This window comes from Siniperca chuatsi, linkage group LG5, assembly GCF_020085105.1.
Source record: "Siniperca chuatsi isolate FFG_IHB_CAS linkage group LG5, ASM2008510v1, whole genome shotgun sequence".
In the NCBI taxonomy this organism is placed as follows: Eukaryota; Metazoa; Chordata; class Actinopteri; order Centrarchiformes; family Sinipercidae; genus Siniperca; species Siniperca chuatsi.
The window spans coordinates 30248630-30266802 of NC_058046.1; the positions used below are offsets into that span (position 1 = coordinate 30248630).

Sequence of the window (18173 nt, forward strand, 5' to 3'; positions counted from 1 at the left end):
ACTAGTTCTTACTGAAGATGTAAGTCTTTAAAAGTGACTTACAAATATATAGTTTTGTTTTTTTTTAAACTCAGTAATTTCCTAAAACAGCTGGTCACTGTAGTTTTTGGAGGAACAGGAGGAAATTTGTTGGGGGCTATTTTCAGCAGCAGATTAATACACAGTAGGTGCTCTAGTGAGTATTTATGGCTCATTGATGTGTTTTTAATAATGTTTGGACAAAAATGGAGCTCTATGATGCAGAGAATAAGAAATGTCAGCATTTGGATACACACACAATACTTGTTAGTAGGATACATTCATTGTTGACCTTCAAGTGCACACGAATGACCTGTGGTGTATGAGCATCTATGAATGACAGGCATGTCTGGGGTGCTCAGGGGGCTCTGTCCTTATAAAATTGATTGGGGGTTAGTTTTTGATGCTGTTAAATATAATAGGTCACAGTATATGTTTCTTTCACTTCTTCAGACTCTGTCTGTCAGGCTCTGTGTGTAAGCTGTTGTAAAGGGGTGTCATGCCCCTCTTCCTTTTCCCAGGGAGGTGTTAATTTATTCTTCTTTTTACATCTTCATATATATATTTTCCCACAGTAGGTATATCGGGACATGATGGTAATAAATGACATTTGGTTCTATTTCCCACAAGCTAACTGAGATTCGTTGCAGACAGATAGCCTACATCCTGACATTGGTCGTGCGATTAGAGTTGGGTGTGTATTAATATGTATGCGAGGAAATCTATAGCCTACATATCTTTATATTGTTTTTTATTCCATATGACAGAGCAGAGTAAGCTCAGCAGCGCAACATCTCCTCTGCTGAGGTGTCCTATTCCCACGGGAGGTGTTAATTTCTTCTTTACTTCTTTTTACATCTTCATCTGTATTTTCCCACAGTAAGTAGGCCTATATCGGGACAGGGTCTATTTCACACAAATTATCGGAGATCGGATGCAGACAGATATGGGACGTGAAAAAGTGGAGACACATTCTGACACATATGGGTCTATTTCACACAAATTATCGGAGATCGGCTGCAGACAGATATGGGATGTGAAAAAGTGGGGACACTTTCTGACATGGTGGTGTGATTAGCATCGGATGAGATGTGCTGAGTAGGGGAAATAAATCTATCCCTTTCATCCTGTCCTAAGTTTTAAAAACATGTCCCAGCATTTCCTCAGATCACCATTTGGACCATTACAAGGAGTGTAATAAATTATATTTTCAGAAGAGTTTCTGAGAAAGATTTCACATTCTAACACACACACAACAAAAAAGGAATCTGTTACTTCACAAAAACACCTAAAAACCTGAAACTAATTTACACTGACAGAGACGCTGAGCGTCCCTCGTAACTCTAATCGAATGACCAATGTCACGATGTATCCTCATTTTTCACATCCCATCTGTATGCAGCCTATCTCCGTTAGCTTGTGGGAAACAGACCAAAATGTCCTGATGTATCTACTGTGTGAAAATATATGTCACATCCACCATCCCCTAATCATCCACACCTGCTTCCAATCACACTCCTGCTCCCCATTAGATCCCAATCACAGCCAGCATAAGAGCCCTGACATCAGTATAGGTCCGACCTTGTTCGTATGTACCTAGGACTCCATATGCTACGCAGCAGAATAATTATCTCCAGCGATTTCCTGTCTCCAGTGATCCCCTGTCTCCAGCATTCCCCTGTCTCCAGCGATCTCCTGTCTTCCCTCTTACAGACTTCCCTATCTTCATACCTGTATACCTGGACTATCGGTCATCCAATAAAGAACATTCTGTGTCCATCTCGGTATCCCCTGCCTGTCTGTTCCGTAACAGAAGGTCGGACCATTACCGAAAGGATGACAACCCTGTGCCCCGATGACCCCTTCCCAGACTTGGAGGATGTTATCCGACGATATCTCCTCACCCATTCCAACCAGCGCTTCCTCAGACACTCCTTCAACCCCGCTGGCTATTTGCATGATTACCCAACTAAAGACCTTATTAGGCTCAGCAGAGGACTGCGAGGGATTTTTGTTGCAGTGTTTCCTGGTCTTCAGCCTGTATCCACACCAGTATCCCACCGAGCGATCCAAGGTGGCCTTCCTGGTCTCCTGGCTCAACGGACCGGCGCTCCGCTGGGCAGCAGACATCTGGTCGTGAGATGAGGCTGTCTACCAATCTTTTCACCATTTCGCAACACACCTCAGGAAAGCGTTCGGCACCCCAGTCATGGATTCATCAGCCAGTCCTCAGCCCGCACCTCTACCGGCCAATCTCCAGCCTTCTAATCCGCTGCCCAGCCACTCGCCTGCCCCGTCGACGCCTCCAGTCCCAGCGCCATCACTCTCTGCTGGATTGCAGCAGCCAGCACCCCCTGCAGGAAGGCAGCAGCTCCTCGCCCCCGGACTCTCCGATGGACCGCCTCCTGTCCCAGCTCCGCGGCCACCTCCAGATCCAGCGCCATCACTCTCTGCTAGATCGCAGCAGCCAGCACCCCCTGCAGGAAGGCAGCAGCTCCTCACTCCTGGACTCCCTGCTGGATCGCAGTCGCCTCCTTTCCCGGCTGGATCGCAGCAGCTCCCTGGACTCCCTGCTGGATCGCAGTCGCCTCCTTTCCCGGCTGGATCGCAGCAGCACCAATCCCTAGCCGATGCTGGATCACAGTCGCCTCCTTTCCCAGCTGGATCACAGCAGCACCAAACCCTAGCCGATGCTGGATCGCAACCACTACCACTTGTGGTTGGATCGCAGCAAGCCGCGGGACCGACTGCTGGGTCGCTACAAGCTGCTTGAGCATCGGTTGGGTCACAACAGCAGCCGCACCCCCCATTCTTGGCTGGAGTGGCAGGTTCCGGATTCCCGGACACCACTGATCCGGCACGCTCCTCTGCCAGTCACCCCGACGGCGGCTCCCTGTCCCGCTGTCCATACGCCAGTTTCCTGTTCTGCTGTCCAGACGCCGGCCCCTGATCTGGTTCGCCGGCCTGCTGATGGCTCCCGCCTTCGCCGCAGACCTCCAGAAGGTCCCAGCCTTTGTCTTCGCCACCGGCCTCCAGAAGGTCCTAGCCTTCGTCTTCACCTCAAGTCTCCAGAGGATCCCTACCTTCGTCTTCGCCTCAAGCCTCCAGAGGATCCCCACCTTCATCTTCATCTTAGATCGCCAGAGGGCTCCCGCTTTAGCCGCAGGCCTCCAGAGGGTTCCCTCCTTCGTCGCAGGCCTCCAGAGGGTTCCCGCCTTCATCGCAGGCCTCCAGAGAATTCCCGCCTTCGCCGCAGGCCTCCAGAGGGTTCTCGCCGCAGGCCTCCAGAGGGTCCCCTGCTCCGCGCCAGGCCAGTTCCCGGTCCTTCCACCTGGGGTCCTCAGCTCCGCGCCAGGCGACTTCCTGGTCCGTCCACCTGGGGTCCTCAGCTCCACGCCAGGCCAGTCCCTGGTTGGTACACCGGAGGTCCTCAGCTCCACCCTGGTTCTGCTACTGAGTCATCCATCCGAGATCCTCCACAACACCCAGGACCAGGCTCCGGATCGTCCGTCCCAGGCTCCCAACTCCACACCTGTCCAGGCTCCAAGTTCCCAGCTCCGCACATGCTCAAACCCCGGCCGTCCGCCTGGATCAACCCGCTCCCTGTGGTGGAGGACGACCACCATGTCGGCGGGGTTTTTTCGGCCCTCGGGAGCTGGCCGTGGAGGGGGGGGTACTGTCACAGATAGGCCAGGCTCCACCATCCCCTAATCATCCACACCTGCTCCCAATCACACTCCTGCTCCCCATTAGATCCCAATCACAGCCAGCATAAAAGCCCTGCACTCACCTCAGTATAGGTCCGACCTCGTTCGTATGTACCTAGGACTCCATATGCTACGCAGCAGAATAATTATCTCCAGCGTTCCCCTGTCTCCAGCGATCTCCTGTCTCCAGCGAGACTTCCCTATCTTCATACCTGTATACCTGAACTATCAGGCTGTCATCCAATAAAGAACATTCTGTGTCCATCTGCCTGTCTGTTCCGTAACAACATATTAAAGCACATTAAACACCCGACTCTAATTACACTGCCATGAGAGGATGTAGGCTACCTGTCTGCAGCGAATCTCAGTTAGCTTGTGGGAAATAGAACCAAATGTAATTTATTACCATCATGTCCCAATATACCTACTTTGGGAAAACATAGATGAAGATGTAAAAAGAAGAATAAATTAACACATCCTGTTGGAAAAGGAAGGGGGGCATGACCCCCCTTTACCTCAACATACACACAGAGCCTGACACACAGAGTCTGAAGAAATGAAATCAGAATCAGAATCAGAAATACTTTATTGATCCCCGAAGGGAAACTCTTTGTTACAGCAGCTCGCCTTTACGTCAGTGCACATAGGAGAAAGTACTAGCAAAAAATATAATACAATACACTATAAAACAGGTCAGAAAATATATTAAGTAACAGGTGGGTATAAGTATAAGATAAAATAAGTGTGAGGTACCAAGTGGGTTTACCGGTTGATGATGATAATACAGTATAATAATACAATGTAATAAGTAGTGGTGCAAGTACTGTCGAGTTAAGTGTAGCTTATTGAGATTATTAAGATATTGAAACATAAGAAAACATATACTGTGATCAAATCTCCCATTTTTAAAATAAATATGTCCTATTATATTTAACAGCATCAAAAATTAACCCCAAAACAATTTTATAAGGACAGAGCCCACTGAGCACCCCAGACATAGATGCTCCTACACCACAGGTCATGCATGTGACGGTCATCAGCCCCCATGCACTCGAAAATAGTCCCCTTTATATATTACTGTCTTTTCATGAGATTTGATTACTGTCTTTTCATGAGATTTGTTGATGGGAAGGAATCATCAGCCTTATCTTTTGATTATAAATTAAATAATATAGCGGTGATATTTGATATCTCAGTGGTGCTCTGTTCTCTAAGGCACAAAAATAAAACTTAGAAACTAAGTCAGTACAACTTAAATGAGCTCAGCAGAAACCACATCAGCTGTTAACTAGCACACTACATTCATGTTTGTCTGAAACGCAAAATGCCCAAATCTGTTGTCTGTACAGTAACAAGGCAAACAGCAGATTTTAAACCAGATGATGTTTTGTTTATCTGTATCCGTTTGAAGAACTGACTAATTTTTGTCGTTATTTTATTATTTTCTTAAAGTAATGGAGTCACATTGGGGCAGTTTAGTGTTTACATTGTTCTGCTTTTTTTTTTACTGTAAATAATATATTGTTGCTGGCTTTTGTAACTACAGGGAGCTTACTTTTTTTGCCTGACAGACCTGATATCTTGCATATTCCTCTCAGCTCCATCTTACTTTTTACTGTCCATACTGTTTGAACTGTTGCAAAGTGATCTTATATAAGCATATTAATTATTCACTGCATGCCTTATTAATTACATGCTAATGCATCTCACTTTCTGGACCCATGAGGCTGAGCCTGCAGGTTAGTCCCACTGAGATTACTATAGATTCAGATTCAGATGAAGAGTACCATTTTAAAGACAGTTCTGGTTTAGAATGCAGCATCCCGACAAACAGAGTTCATAGGTAATAGTTTCTAACTATATTCAGAAATAATTTTCCATTTCATCCCCAAATCAATGTGGGTGTGTTTCTGTGTATCCTCAGGCGGTGTTCGACTGTGTGGTCAACTCTTTGAAGAATGTGCTGAACATCCTCATCGTTTACATCCTCTTCATGTTCATCTTTGCTGTCATCGCAGTTCAGCTCTTCAAGGGAAAATTCTTCTACTGCACAGACGAGTCCAAGGGCCTTGAGAAGGACTGCAAGTTGGTCTAAAATCTTCTTTCCTCATTTCTTATCTCAGAATCGTTTAAATTGTAAACCGTCAAACACTGGTGTGGTTGGTCAAAACTAGACCCTGTACCTGTACCTTATTATGCCTTCATGTCTTTCAGAGGACAGTTCCTAGACTACGACAAAGACGAGGTGGCCGCCATGCCCCGAGAGTGGAAGAAATATGAGTTTCATTATGACAATGTGCTGTGGGCCTTCCTGACCCTCTTCACTGTCTCCACTGGGGAGGGCTGGCCAACGTAAGTGCAGCTGACTTGATTCCTTCTTTAAGGTGTAGATGCGTAATGCTGTCATAGTTGAAACTATACCCATCTTTGACCTGAAACAACAGGATTTGTTCAGGATTCATGAAACCTAAATGGTTCTTGTGGGAATCATTGGGAAGTAGAAAAAGCACATAAAGACAAAACTTAATCTAAATATAGTAATGGCTCTGGGAAGATATTCAACTTTACAACTGACAAATCTTAACATGTTAAGAGCATACAGACTGGAATCAAAAAAGGTATGAAAATAGTTGTCAAAGCACAAACTGTACCCATCCATTTGTAACTGACAGGGATTTGCCTTTATTTTGTTTTGAGCTCAAATTGAAAGGTCATTTTACATAACTTTAAAGGGGCAATATGTAAAAATTGAGACTACTCTTCACCTGTCAAATTCATACTATATTCACATACATGGGCTGTATCAGGTCATAACGCACTAACTACTGTTAGTTAGCTAAGTTATCCGTGCAGCCAACTTAGACGTTCTATTAACGTTAGCTGACTGAGTCCGGAATGTGCACCAGAACCGGAGCTCGGTGAGCAGGCAACGAAACCGAGATCAGCAGCCTCCCAGTGAACACGGCCAGACCGGGACCGAAACCCTCCGATATCGACGGAGGCCAGTTTGAAAACAGGGAATATAGTACAAAGGTGATTTACAGGAGCTCCGACCAAGACTCTGACTCCGGGGGCCGAGACACTGCGGCTTCAGGCGAAGACTGGAGAGGCGTGAAGCGGGAGAGCAGTGAGAGGAAGGTTAGCCATCAGGGAGGCAGCGACAGCGTGTAGAGCCAGAATATTTTTCACATCTAACGCAGTGGATTAAGGATTTATTTTGACCAAACCAGAGTTGGTGATTGTTGGAACAAGACTAACCAAGATGGTTTTGGTGAGTTTTATTTTTTTCTGTCTGAGTTTGAATTAAGTGTGTTTTAATAGTTCAGTGAAAGAAAGAAACATGAATTCAGAAGGTGTACGGTTGTATTTTTCTGTTTGATAAGGAAAGTAGGTGTAAGACTATTTCCTTTGACATTTTTTAGTTAGGTAATTTATTGTTTTTATTTATTAGAATAAAGCTAAGAGAGCTTGTGTACTGTAGGTAACTTGCCACTGGCACACTATACTACACTATACTATCACTAGTAATCACCCCTGAAGGCACAGGAACACAAAACGGGCTAGGGCTAGCAGTTTAGTAGGCCTATGCTAATTTCAGCAGATATCTCTGCAACACAATACATTGACATCACTGACATAACGTCAGAACTGTTACTTCTTTACATTATGTTGATAAGGTTAGTTCATTTTTTGCATATTTTAAAATAAAATTCTGGCCAAATCTTACACATTGCCTCTTTAACATTTTCAACCCCACTCACCCAGCAGTGGGCCAGGCTTTACAAACTCCTTCTGTGCAGCCAAACATGTTTTTCAACAAGTTTTCATATATGTCAGGTAGAATTTTGGGAAATGGGTTGAATGCTGTAAACACAACAATTGACATATTCTGACCTTATAAAGATGTTACTAACATGTTAGCAAACAGTTGCCTGTTGGTTTTGAGAAGTGCTATACAAAAGAAACACAACTTCAACATTAATTTGGAGTCGTGTTTGTGGCCACCTGATGAATGCAAGTCCAGTACTCACTGCTTTGAGCTCTGGTTTGGGCTCCACCAAATCCTGAGAAAAATGTCAGAGCTTTTTTGCTGAAAATGGCTGCCTGCTGCTCCTGCTGGAAACAATAGGCTGGGGGCCGTGAAACCAAAACAATGAGCTGAAAGACGCTGAAACTAAACTGGCACCTGTCATTAATTAAACACTAATCACAAGCTCAATTAGGATCTGAAAGCTCGGCAATTGATAGATCCTTATGGCTGGCTTTCTTCTTTACTGTAACTCATCAGCATCCTGGCCTTGTCTTCAGAGTACTCCACCCCGAATACAGAAACTTTAGTTTCAAGTGGAGCACTGTAGGAGACTCAGTAGTCATCATGAGAAGCAAACTCCAACTCCTACTCCATTCTTGACCTTAGATACAGTAGTCATCTAGTCATCGAAATCATCTCAACTCAAAGTCCACTTGCTGGCATTTCTGGAGTGCTGAGGTAATGGGGTGCAGTAGACAACTTTCACATTACACAGTCATTTCATCCATTGTTAATATGAAACTATTGATTAGAGCAGCTATTTAAGGGGAAATTAAAGGAGCATTTTATACATGACATTCAGTTGCATTGTCACAAGGAGTTCTACTCAACAGTTGTTTAATGTCTTCTGTAGTTCTGATGAAGCATTGTCAAGTCGAGAAAATAGTGCAAGTAGTGCAAAATTACAGAAATGTTACAGGTCTGACAGACTGCCATTGTGACTTTAATATAAACGTGACTCTGGAACTTGTTCAGACATGTAAAGTTGCCATCACCTTTACTGTATATAAAAAGGTACATGATTGAAAGAGACTAAAGTCTGTATATCTGGGCCCCTACTGCATTAATTTTGATCATTATCCTTTTAACCTGTGTCTCAAAACTCTCCCAACTTTATGGGAGTGAAATACTAAATTGCTGTAGAACCTCGTTAAAGAGGAAAGCTGTGGAGTATAGTGATAACTTCAGGGTATTTTGGACTGTATGTTTTAAAACTTTAATGCTTTCACACATTGTATGCTCTAATACATTTCTTCAACTTCAGTAGTGTTTGTAGTTCAGCAAAATTGGTGTTAACATGCATACTTTTGTGTAGATGTAATCACTATATTAAGTGCACAGGCTGGATATTTGATAAATCCGTAACACAGTTAATTTAATGAAATCATCCATGACAATCTGGAGCACTGGGCCAAGCTTGATACACTTTCTTCCTGTCTATCTATTCTCAGTTCTTTTGTGCAAAAGCAACTGAACAAAGCCGTTGCAAAGCTGTGCTGCGACCCCAGTGGCAGTACACTTTTGATAGGCAAACAGAGACCGACAGAGCATGACAGTCCCATCCTCCTCAAATGCCCAAATATGGATTTCCGGGTCCTTCCTAATCCAAGGTTCAATGTAAAAAAAATTAAAATCACAGCGTCTATTGAAAAAGTGCAATTTCGATGCTTCTTTTGTGACCATATTTGGATTTCATATGTAGGCCTATCCGAGATTTGGTGTGTTGCAAATCTATTTTTGATGCTGCACTCAAATGTAGCTAGCATTACTTAGCTTAGCATAACCATGAGGTAATGAGTATGGTTGTAAAGACCATTTTCTTCTGAGCAAAAATATCACATCCAAATATGTTGATTTGTTTTGTAGTGGAAACTACTGATGAAAAAAGAAAGGGTGTACTAGGCCGGGAGCCAGTTCCTGCCCTCAGAATGTTTTCTGCTACCTTTTTTTCACTATTATTTCCTTTTAGCCTATACCTTGGGCCTTCACAATTTGATAACAAGCACCCCCAATTCAGGGCCAAAAGAAACAAAGGGGAAAGTTGCAAAATAAGATTCTGGGACTTGCTGCCATTATATTTTAAAATATTGCCCACAACATCCCCAAAAAGACAAAGAAAGTATTGTCCGCTTGACAAATTCTCATCAAAAATGATTTTTTCCAGCACTTTATGGTGAATATCACTGCCTCACTTGTATATAGAAAACTTCCCAAGTTCATGAGCTTCAGTTGCCCAAGATGACCTATCTTGACCACTTGCTGTGGCCGAAATTCTTCATTATACTTCAAATCACAGAAAATTTAATTGTCAGTCACTAGCCTTCCAAATGGGAGGATGCATATTTATTGCATCTAACAATATGTTCATATGTACTGCTACTACTGCTGTCTGAAGTGAAAACATGAAAAGTGAATACTACAGTAGGAAAACAAATGCTTTTAAATGGTCTAAACTATTTTATGTTGTATATCCAGATAGCTTGTCCAAACTAATACACTCAAGTATACAGTTACAATACAGACTAGCATGACTACTACGTGATCAAGAAGCCAACCATCAAGTTCTGAATATTGCAAATCAATGTGCACTTAAGTACTTAACATTTATCAACAGACCTAGATAAACACTCTAAAAACAGCAAAAGGGAGAAACAACAGAAAAAGCCAAAGACAAGGGAGCATCATCATCCCTGGTGTCCACCTTTTAACCCCTTTAAAAATAAAAATAAAAAATCACCTTTTTTTGTCATTGGCATACCCAAATAAAAAAGCTTGTAACAAGAACTATAAGGCCAAAATGCATGTATTATGACTAAAACACAACCTACACTACATCAGCTCCAACCTTGAAGGGAAAATTGTTTTTTGTCTCAGTAAGTTAAATAGTCCTATTTTTTTCTTGCTTTAATAATACCAACACTAAGACCAAACACGAACATTCCATAGCTTAACATTCTGTAATGGATTTTTTGCAATAAACATCAAACATCATTGTCTTCCCTGTATTTTATTTAAACATTTGTAAAAGGGCTACATACATACAGAGATCCAGGTCTCCATAGCATTAAGCAACACATGACAGAAAGTCATACATTTTTATATTGTCACTGCCAGAAGGGTCTGTCACCCCACACCCCAACAACACTTACAATATAACCTTATCTCACTAAAGCAGGCTGGTTTTCGGTTCAGAAATACTTTATTGATCCCCGAGGGGGGAAACTCTTTTGTTACAGCAGCTCACTATCACATCAGTGCATACAGGAATAGAAGTACTAAGCAAAAAATATAATACACTATAATACAGGTCAGAAAATAAATTAAGTACCAAGTGGGTATAAGTATAAAATTAAAATAAGTTTGAAGTACAAAGTGGGTTTACCGGTTGATGATAATAATACGGTATATTAAAATAAGTGTGAAGTACAAAGTGGGTTTACTGGTTGATAATAAAACTGTTGCACAGTACAGAACATTGCACACGGCAACAGGCAACATGCATGTTGGCGCATGCGCACTAGAAGTTGGTGGTTTTCGGTTTCCCATAGGTCACAAGGACATAAACCATTCTGTGACATTGTCAATGTCCTCCTTACACAATCTGACCACTTTCAGACAAAGTAAACATATTTCCTCCATCTAAGTTATGTTTTACCATCACACATTCCGTGGCAATTTTCTCAAAATGACATTTGGTTTACACTCAAGACCAAAAGTCTCTGGATTCGTAATAGGTGCAGCTACAAAATTTTACATACCGATTCCTTGAAACAGTAGCCAGTAATGGTCAGAGGCTTTTTGTTTGATACCGTTTTTCATTTTATGAGGTATTTTATGTGAAAAAAAGCCTCTGACCATTACTGGCTATTTAGTTACTGATCACAATAAAGCAAGAAAAAGTTCAGTTCTTTATATGTTGGGCCTACAAATGTTATGACCACAGGGAAAAGGACTCAAACACATGACTTAGAGACACAGTCTTTGTTCAGGAAATCTTAGTCTTTACTTGCCAAAAGAGAGTTCGGTACACAGGTGAGAAGTCAGGTAACAGGCAAAGAATCCGATAGGGATAAAGCTAAGGCAGGGTCCAAAAAACACAGGAAAGCTAATCACTAGGAGAAAATAATACTGGAACACTCAACACAAACTCACTGAAACACACTGGCACAAAGTGAGGGGAGCGTTCAAACTATATAGGGGAAGGATAATTAGGGACAGGTGAAACTAATCAGGGTGGACAATCACACTAATGGGAATCACATGAGGGCAGGAAGTGAAGTGGTCTCAAATGCTCTCATTTGAGACCACTTCACAGAGGTAAGTTTCAAAATAAAACAGGAACATAGAATGAATGAATGAATATAAAACTAAGAGACACCACGGGATGTGTCAAAAAATGGTTTCTACAGATATGCAAATTAGTGCATATTTAATTAGATATCGCCTAATTTGCAAGATTAAAAAAAACTTATAGTATAAGTCATAATACAAAAAAGTCTTGTAATTGGGTCTATATTAATCTGGCAAAGTTTCATCCTGATTGAACAAAAGGATTTTTTCTCCCCTATTCCCGGGTGGTGCCTGGCCTTAAATTCCTACTGCCCTACTGTATAGTGCTGTGTTGGGTGCTGTGCTGGGTTAGACTAGTATATGTGAACATCTGTGTGAATTATTGGCCCGTAATTTTGAAATAATTTGTCCTTGAAAAATGCTTGAAAAGTACTTAAAATGTATCATTACAAAAGAGTGGCAACCCTGAGTTAAGATCAATGTAACAATGACAATTCAGACACAGATTCAAATATTGTGCCAAACAAATTAAAAGACCAGAGGTGAGGCATCTCCTTGCACATTCTGATTTTCATCAGATAACCAGTACATTGCCTTGTGTATCACTACCTTAAGGCTACAATAAAAAAAATAGATTTGAGAGCAAAACTATTGACACTGCAATCAAAATTGTTTTTATTGCAAGTAAAATTAGTTTGTGATTTAAAATGTATTAATGAAAAACCAAAAGTGTTGTTTTTGAAACTGAAAGCTTTGCATTTGAAACGAAAAACTTTTAAAATAAAAAGCTTTGTTTGCTGTTAGCTGACTCTCGTGGGCGAGACCTACACTGAAAGATGTAAAACACGTCCCTATTGGCCAGCTTGGTAACATCCACTATTAGCAGACAGGAGATGGAGTTTTGAAGTCTATGGAGAAGACGGAGTGGGAGCAGAGAGAAGACAATCAGTGCACATGTAAGTTTATACATAATTTCTGTTTAGTGTCATCAATATGCAATCGAGCGTATGACATCATCTGGCGACTTTTAGCGACTTTTGGAGGTAGTGCTAGCCATTGTAAAAAAGTTGGCAACACTGGAACCAACTCCTAATAATCGCATTACAGTAGTGGATGGAAATAAAGCAGCCATTCGCATTTTCGTTTGCCGATTTTTGGCCCACCAACCGAAATTACCTTTGGAAATGTAGCTTTATGGTTATTATTATTATTGATGTTACTAGTACTTGCTAATATTACTTGTCCAGTATTGTCCTGCAGTATTTGTAGTTTGTGCATGAGCGGAATCAATTGTAAATAACATTTATGCTTTACTCTGTATGATCACATTACAATGTTATGCACCTTAATATAAACACATTATTATAACTGATATATTAAAGCATGACTTTACTACTATCATGGCTGCTTGTTTGTATCATTCTCAGGATGACTGATCGTGTTCTCACTGAACTGTGTGGAAGACTTACTGGACCTGTGAGATGTCTGCATGGCAGACAAAGGGTTCACCATTGAGAAGACGCTGGCTGACCTTGGGGCAAAGATCATACCTCCTGTTAAAACCACAGCACAGTTCAGCAAAGAAGACCCTCTGAAAAGCTCATAGCTCAGCTTTAAATTCTTGTTGAAAGAGCAATCAAAAGAGTGAAATTCAATTTAATTTTATTTATATAGCGCCAATTCATAACAGAAGTTATCTCATTGCACTTTTCCTATAGAGCAGGTCTAGACCATATTCTTTATAATATTATTTACAGAGACCCAACAAATCCCACCATGAGCAAGCACTTGGCAACAGTGACAAGAAAAACAGGCAGAAACCTTGGGCAGAACCAGACACAATGGTGTGGGCAGCCATCAGCCATGCCGCTAGAGAAAGAGAGAGAGAGAGAGAGAGAGAGAGAGAGAGAGAGAGAAGGGGGTGGGAGAGAGGGAGGCACAATGCAAATTCCATCCAGAATTTTAAAATAGTAACAATGTAATGGTAGTGGTAATATTAATATTAATAAAGAAATAATAATAGGAATGATAGTCATAGGAATAATAATGACAATAATAGTAACAAAACCAATAACAACAACTGTAGTAGCAGTTGTCGAACAAGAGCACGGGGACAGCAGGTGGGCCACAACCACAGATCCAGTCTCTGCAGCTCTGGAGGTAGAAATACCTGCTGAAAGTGACAGAAGGAGAGAGGAGAGAGACAAGAAAGCACAAAACTACGGGAGAGAGAAGATGTCGAGTTAGTAACATGCAGTAATGGGATAAAAATGCATACAGATGGAGAGGGAGAGGAGGAGAGAGGAAAGAGGTGCATCATGGGAAGTCTCCCGGCAGTCTAGGCCTATAGCAGCATAACTAACAAAAGAGATGGTTCAGGACTCACCCAAGCCAGCCCTAACTATAAGCTTTATCACAGAAGAAAGTCTTAAGCCTACTCTTAAATGTGGAGATGGTGTCTGCCTCTCGAACCCAAACTGGGACCTGATTCCACACGAAGGGAGCTTGATAACTTGAAAGAGTATCATATCTGGGACAACACTTCCTCTAACTTTGTCCGGGACAGTCAACCAGCCTTGGACCAACTGCTGCTTGATGACCAACTTTCAGGGACCACTTGATTTGAAAGGCCACATACCTGCTGCATAGAGCATGAATGTGTTATTGTTAAATGTTGTAGCCACTAATGAATGATCCTTTAGACACTGGTGAAATTTAACTAAGTACATTTACTCTACTTAATTACAATTTTGACATACTTGTACTTTACTCGAGTATTTCCATTTAATGCTACTTCATACTTCACAGGCAATTGTGCTTTTTATTCTACTAAATTTATTTGACACTTATAGTTACTTTTCTCATCAAAAAACATGATATGCTAATATGATATGATGCAGTACTGTGCTACTAATGTACCCAGTGGTATACAAAGTATCTAAAATTGGCTCCACACTGATGAACTACAACATTAAAATATTCTTACACGTATTTGTTAGTGATAAAAACAGAATAATACAATGTTATATAATAAAATAATGTTTTTAAAAGGTGCCATTCTGCATACTGAGTACTTTTAATTTGATACTTCAAGTACATTTTTCTGATAATGCTTACTTATGCGTACTTTCAATTACTACATTTTGAATTCAGGACTTTTACTTGAGTATTGTTAGACTATGGTATTTCTACTTTTACTTAAGTAAAGGTTTTCAGTACTTCTTCCACCACGCAAAAAGTATGAATTCATGTTTGATAAAATGTGTTGATTGATATGATGATCAACTGTAGGTTAATGCAACTACAGTGTGCTTAATGCTCATCATTTGTTTGCAACTGTCTTTTATGTAGTTCTGCAGTAATACAAATACAATCAGTGATGGTGATAGATTTTCAGTGTAAACTCAAGTTTGATGTTATACGGTTTTAGGGTTTTAAATAAACTGTGTGTCATTTATTTTGAAAAAATGTAAACGTTCAACAGTGGCTCATTGGCCATAATTCTTACTGTAACAGATAAGGCACTCAAATACTGGCATATTGTTAATAAGAAAAACTAAATAACACAAATAAATAATAAATAAATCATGCTCCATCCATGCTCAATGACCTGCTGATAATTCCTGAACTTGTGTTCATTTACAAAGAGCTGCACACGGACTGATTAACATGCACACGTGAAGGCAAATTGTAGCAGAGCGTTTGACCATATGCTTAAATGCTGTATTCTCTAAACGTAGAGTATGGTCACATATCTGCAGAGATAAACACTCCTATAGCATTAGTTATTACTTTGGAAGTGAGAAGCTTCTTCAACGCTGTGGGGAGAAGGACTCACCTTTCAGTCTGTTTTTGGCTCGTTATGCTTAATCAACACATTCGGGTGATGCGTGTTTGAATTGTTGCCACAGACAAACCTGACTTCAGTTGAACAGTGTTGGCATACAGTTTGACACTAATCTGTGTACATGTTCATTGTAACTAGCTGGGAAAACGTAATGCTCCCATAAAGTTGAGCAGCAATACTACATGAGCTTGACTAACCGGGCTAAGCATGCTACAGCTGATACACAACAACTAGTGCATTACAAAATGTTCCGGGTAAAACTTTGTGTTCTAAAAGCAAGGTTTCTTTTGTTTATTGCTATGATTTCAACATAATAGTGTGATTACTGCGTCCTTTTGGATTTTAATGCGTCAGAGACGCAGGACGCGTACCTAGAAACTTGTACAATAATACAGTAACTATACAATTGTGTATCTATAGAACACCTGAGCTAAAATATTAATTTAATAATTAATATTAATTTTTTTCTACATTGTTTAACAAGCTTGTCCAATGACAATTATCCATTTACTAAAATACTTAAAACCCCAAAACATGTCTCTTGGAATTTATTACATTTATAAATATTTACACATATAGGCTCATAGATATACAGGTAAGATATCTGACAAGTATAGGAGACAAAGAGTTAGTGGTGTTACTGCTGGTGCTGTCTGGAGATACACATCCATATATGTACCAAAAAAGTAAAGGTCCACCTTTTCTTTCATCTGTTATCATTTCATCATCCCTCCAGACTATTTCAACTGTTATGTCCTCCACAGTGTCAGTAATGAAATCGCACCAACTCAATCCAGTTATTGCCAATTGACATTGAACCTGCCATTAAAATTTAGGATTTCTTTTCAGTTTTGCCTGGCCATTCACACATTTGACATGCCCTGCCTTAGAAATGTTACAGATGTCTCGGCATTTAAATTCTGCAAGCCCAAAACTAGGAGCTACATTAGGGTCATAAACCTTTGCACCTGGACTGGCACCAAGGTTGCATGATGATACATTCAACTGAATAGGCTCTGTGCCAGCTTGGAAAACAATCTACAGAAAACTCGATTTGACTACAAGAAATTTCATTGATCATTTTTAAAAATGATAATGTGCTTATATTAATTGAGTGAGTGCCAATCAAACCTCAAACTGTTTCAAAAGCAAAGCTTTTTGTTTCAAAAGCAAAACTTTTTGTTTCAAAAGCAAAACTTTTTGTTTCAAATACAAAACGTTTAGTTTTAAATGCAAAGCTTTCAGTTTCAAAAGCAAAACTTTTGTTTTTTCATTAATACATTTTAAATCACAAATTAATTTCACTTGCAATAAAAAAATTATTGTAGTGTGATAGTTTTGCTTTTAAATATTTTTTGAGACACAAAATACCCTCATAAGCCTTTGTATCTGTAATGCTGAATATTAATCTCATGCCTTTTACACATTCACAAAAGACTTCATTGTCAATTTCGGCTTTTAGACAAAGAAACTTTTGCTGTGTCGTCTTTTTTCATGATTTGAGTTACTGTATATAGTTTATAATTTAGAATGTTTTTGACCATGTCAATTTTGGGTCTGTCTGTGGCACTGGTTAATTTTTTTTTTTTTAAGATTTTTGTTTTATTACTAATTAAGTATTACCACCTAATAACATTACAGACTGGATATGTTACTGTATCTCACCTCCTGGCTGTTGTGTTGTGCTCCACTCTTTTTGCAGTGTGTTGAAGCACTCTGTGGATGCCACCTTTGAAGACCAGGGTCCTAGTCCAGGCTACCGGATAGAAATGTCCATCTTCTATGTGGTCTACTTTGTGGTTTTCCCTTTCTTCTTTGTCAACATCTTCGTCGCTCTAATCATCATCACCTTCCAGGAGCAGGGAGACAAGGCCTTGTCTGAGTGCAGCTTAGAAAAGAATGAGGTAAAACATCGACATACCAAACAACTCTGAGATTTATGTTTTGCTGACAGTCAGAATCTTTTACACAATGCTGTCATTATCTCCCTTAACAGTTTTACCTTAATTCTCCTGGATTTTTGTTTGCTTGATATTCTCAAATGTTGATGAATGGATTTGCATGAAACATTTAGGGAAGGTTGTCCTGTCGGTGAAGAACTTTTCATGGTAGGAGACACAGGAGAATGAGGAGCTCATTTTCTGTTAGAAATAACCAATCTGTCACTTTTTCCAAACAAATGTGTTGACTAGTCATGTGGTGCTGTGATAATTGGATACAATCTTTAAATGTGGCTACAGTTTGAATGAATGATTCTAGACCTGCATTCACCTCTTTTTTTACCAAATTAAAAACAAATAAGTCAAAGCATATATTAGGAAAAATATTATTGCCTGCTATACAATACTTGTTACCCCTTGAATGAGGCCAGTCTTTTGATGTTTTGGTCAAAGAACCCTCAGAACAGTCAAACAGCTGTCACAGGTACTGTAAATATACAGGTTGTTGGCAGAGAAAGGAAAAACCAGAATAAATGAGTGGAGAACCATAACAAATGCAG

The 18173-nt window shown here is 40.4% G+C and overlaps 1 protein-coding gene across 28 annotated transcripts in view; it reads left to right on the forward strand.

Annotated features, from left to right (window-relative positions):
* The window catches only part of LOC122875719 (voltage-dependent N-type calcium channel subunit alpha-1B-like), a 291644-nt gene that overhangs the window by 195619 nt on the left and 77852 nt on the right, over positions 1 to 18173 (forward strand). For all 28 annotated transcript variants that reach the window (XM_044195130.1, XM_044195131.1, XM_044195143.1 and 25 more), the window contains 3 exons: positions 5650 to 5810; positions 5940 to 6077; positions 17376 to 17577. In XM_044195130.1, coding sequence (XP_044051065.1) covers positions 5650 to 5810; positions 5940 to 6077; positions 17376 to 17577 — 501 coding nt within the window. The remainder of the gene's footprint in view (positions 1 to 5649; positions 5811 to 5939; positions 6078 to 17375; positions 17578 to 18173) is intronic.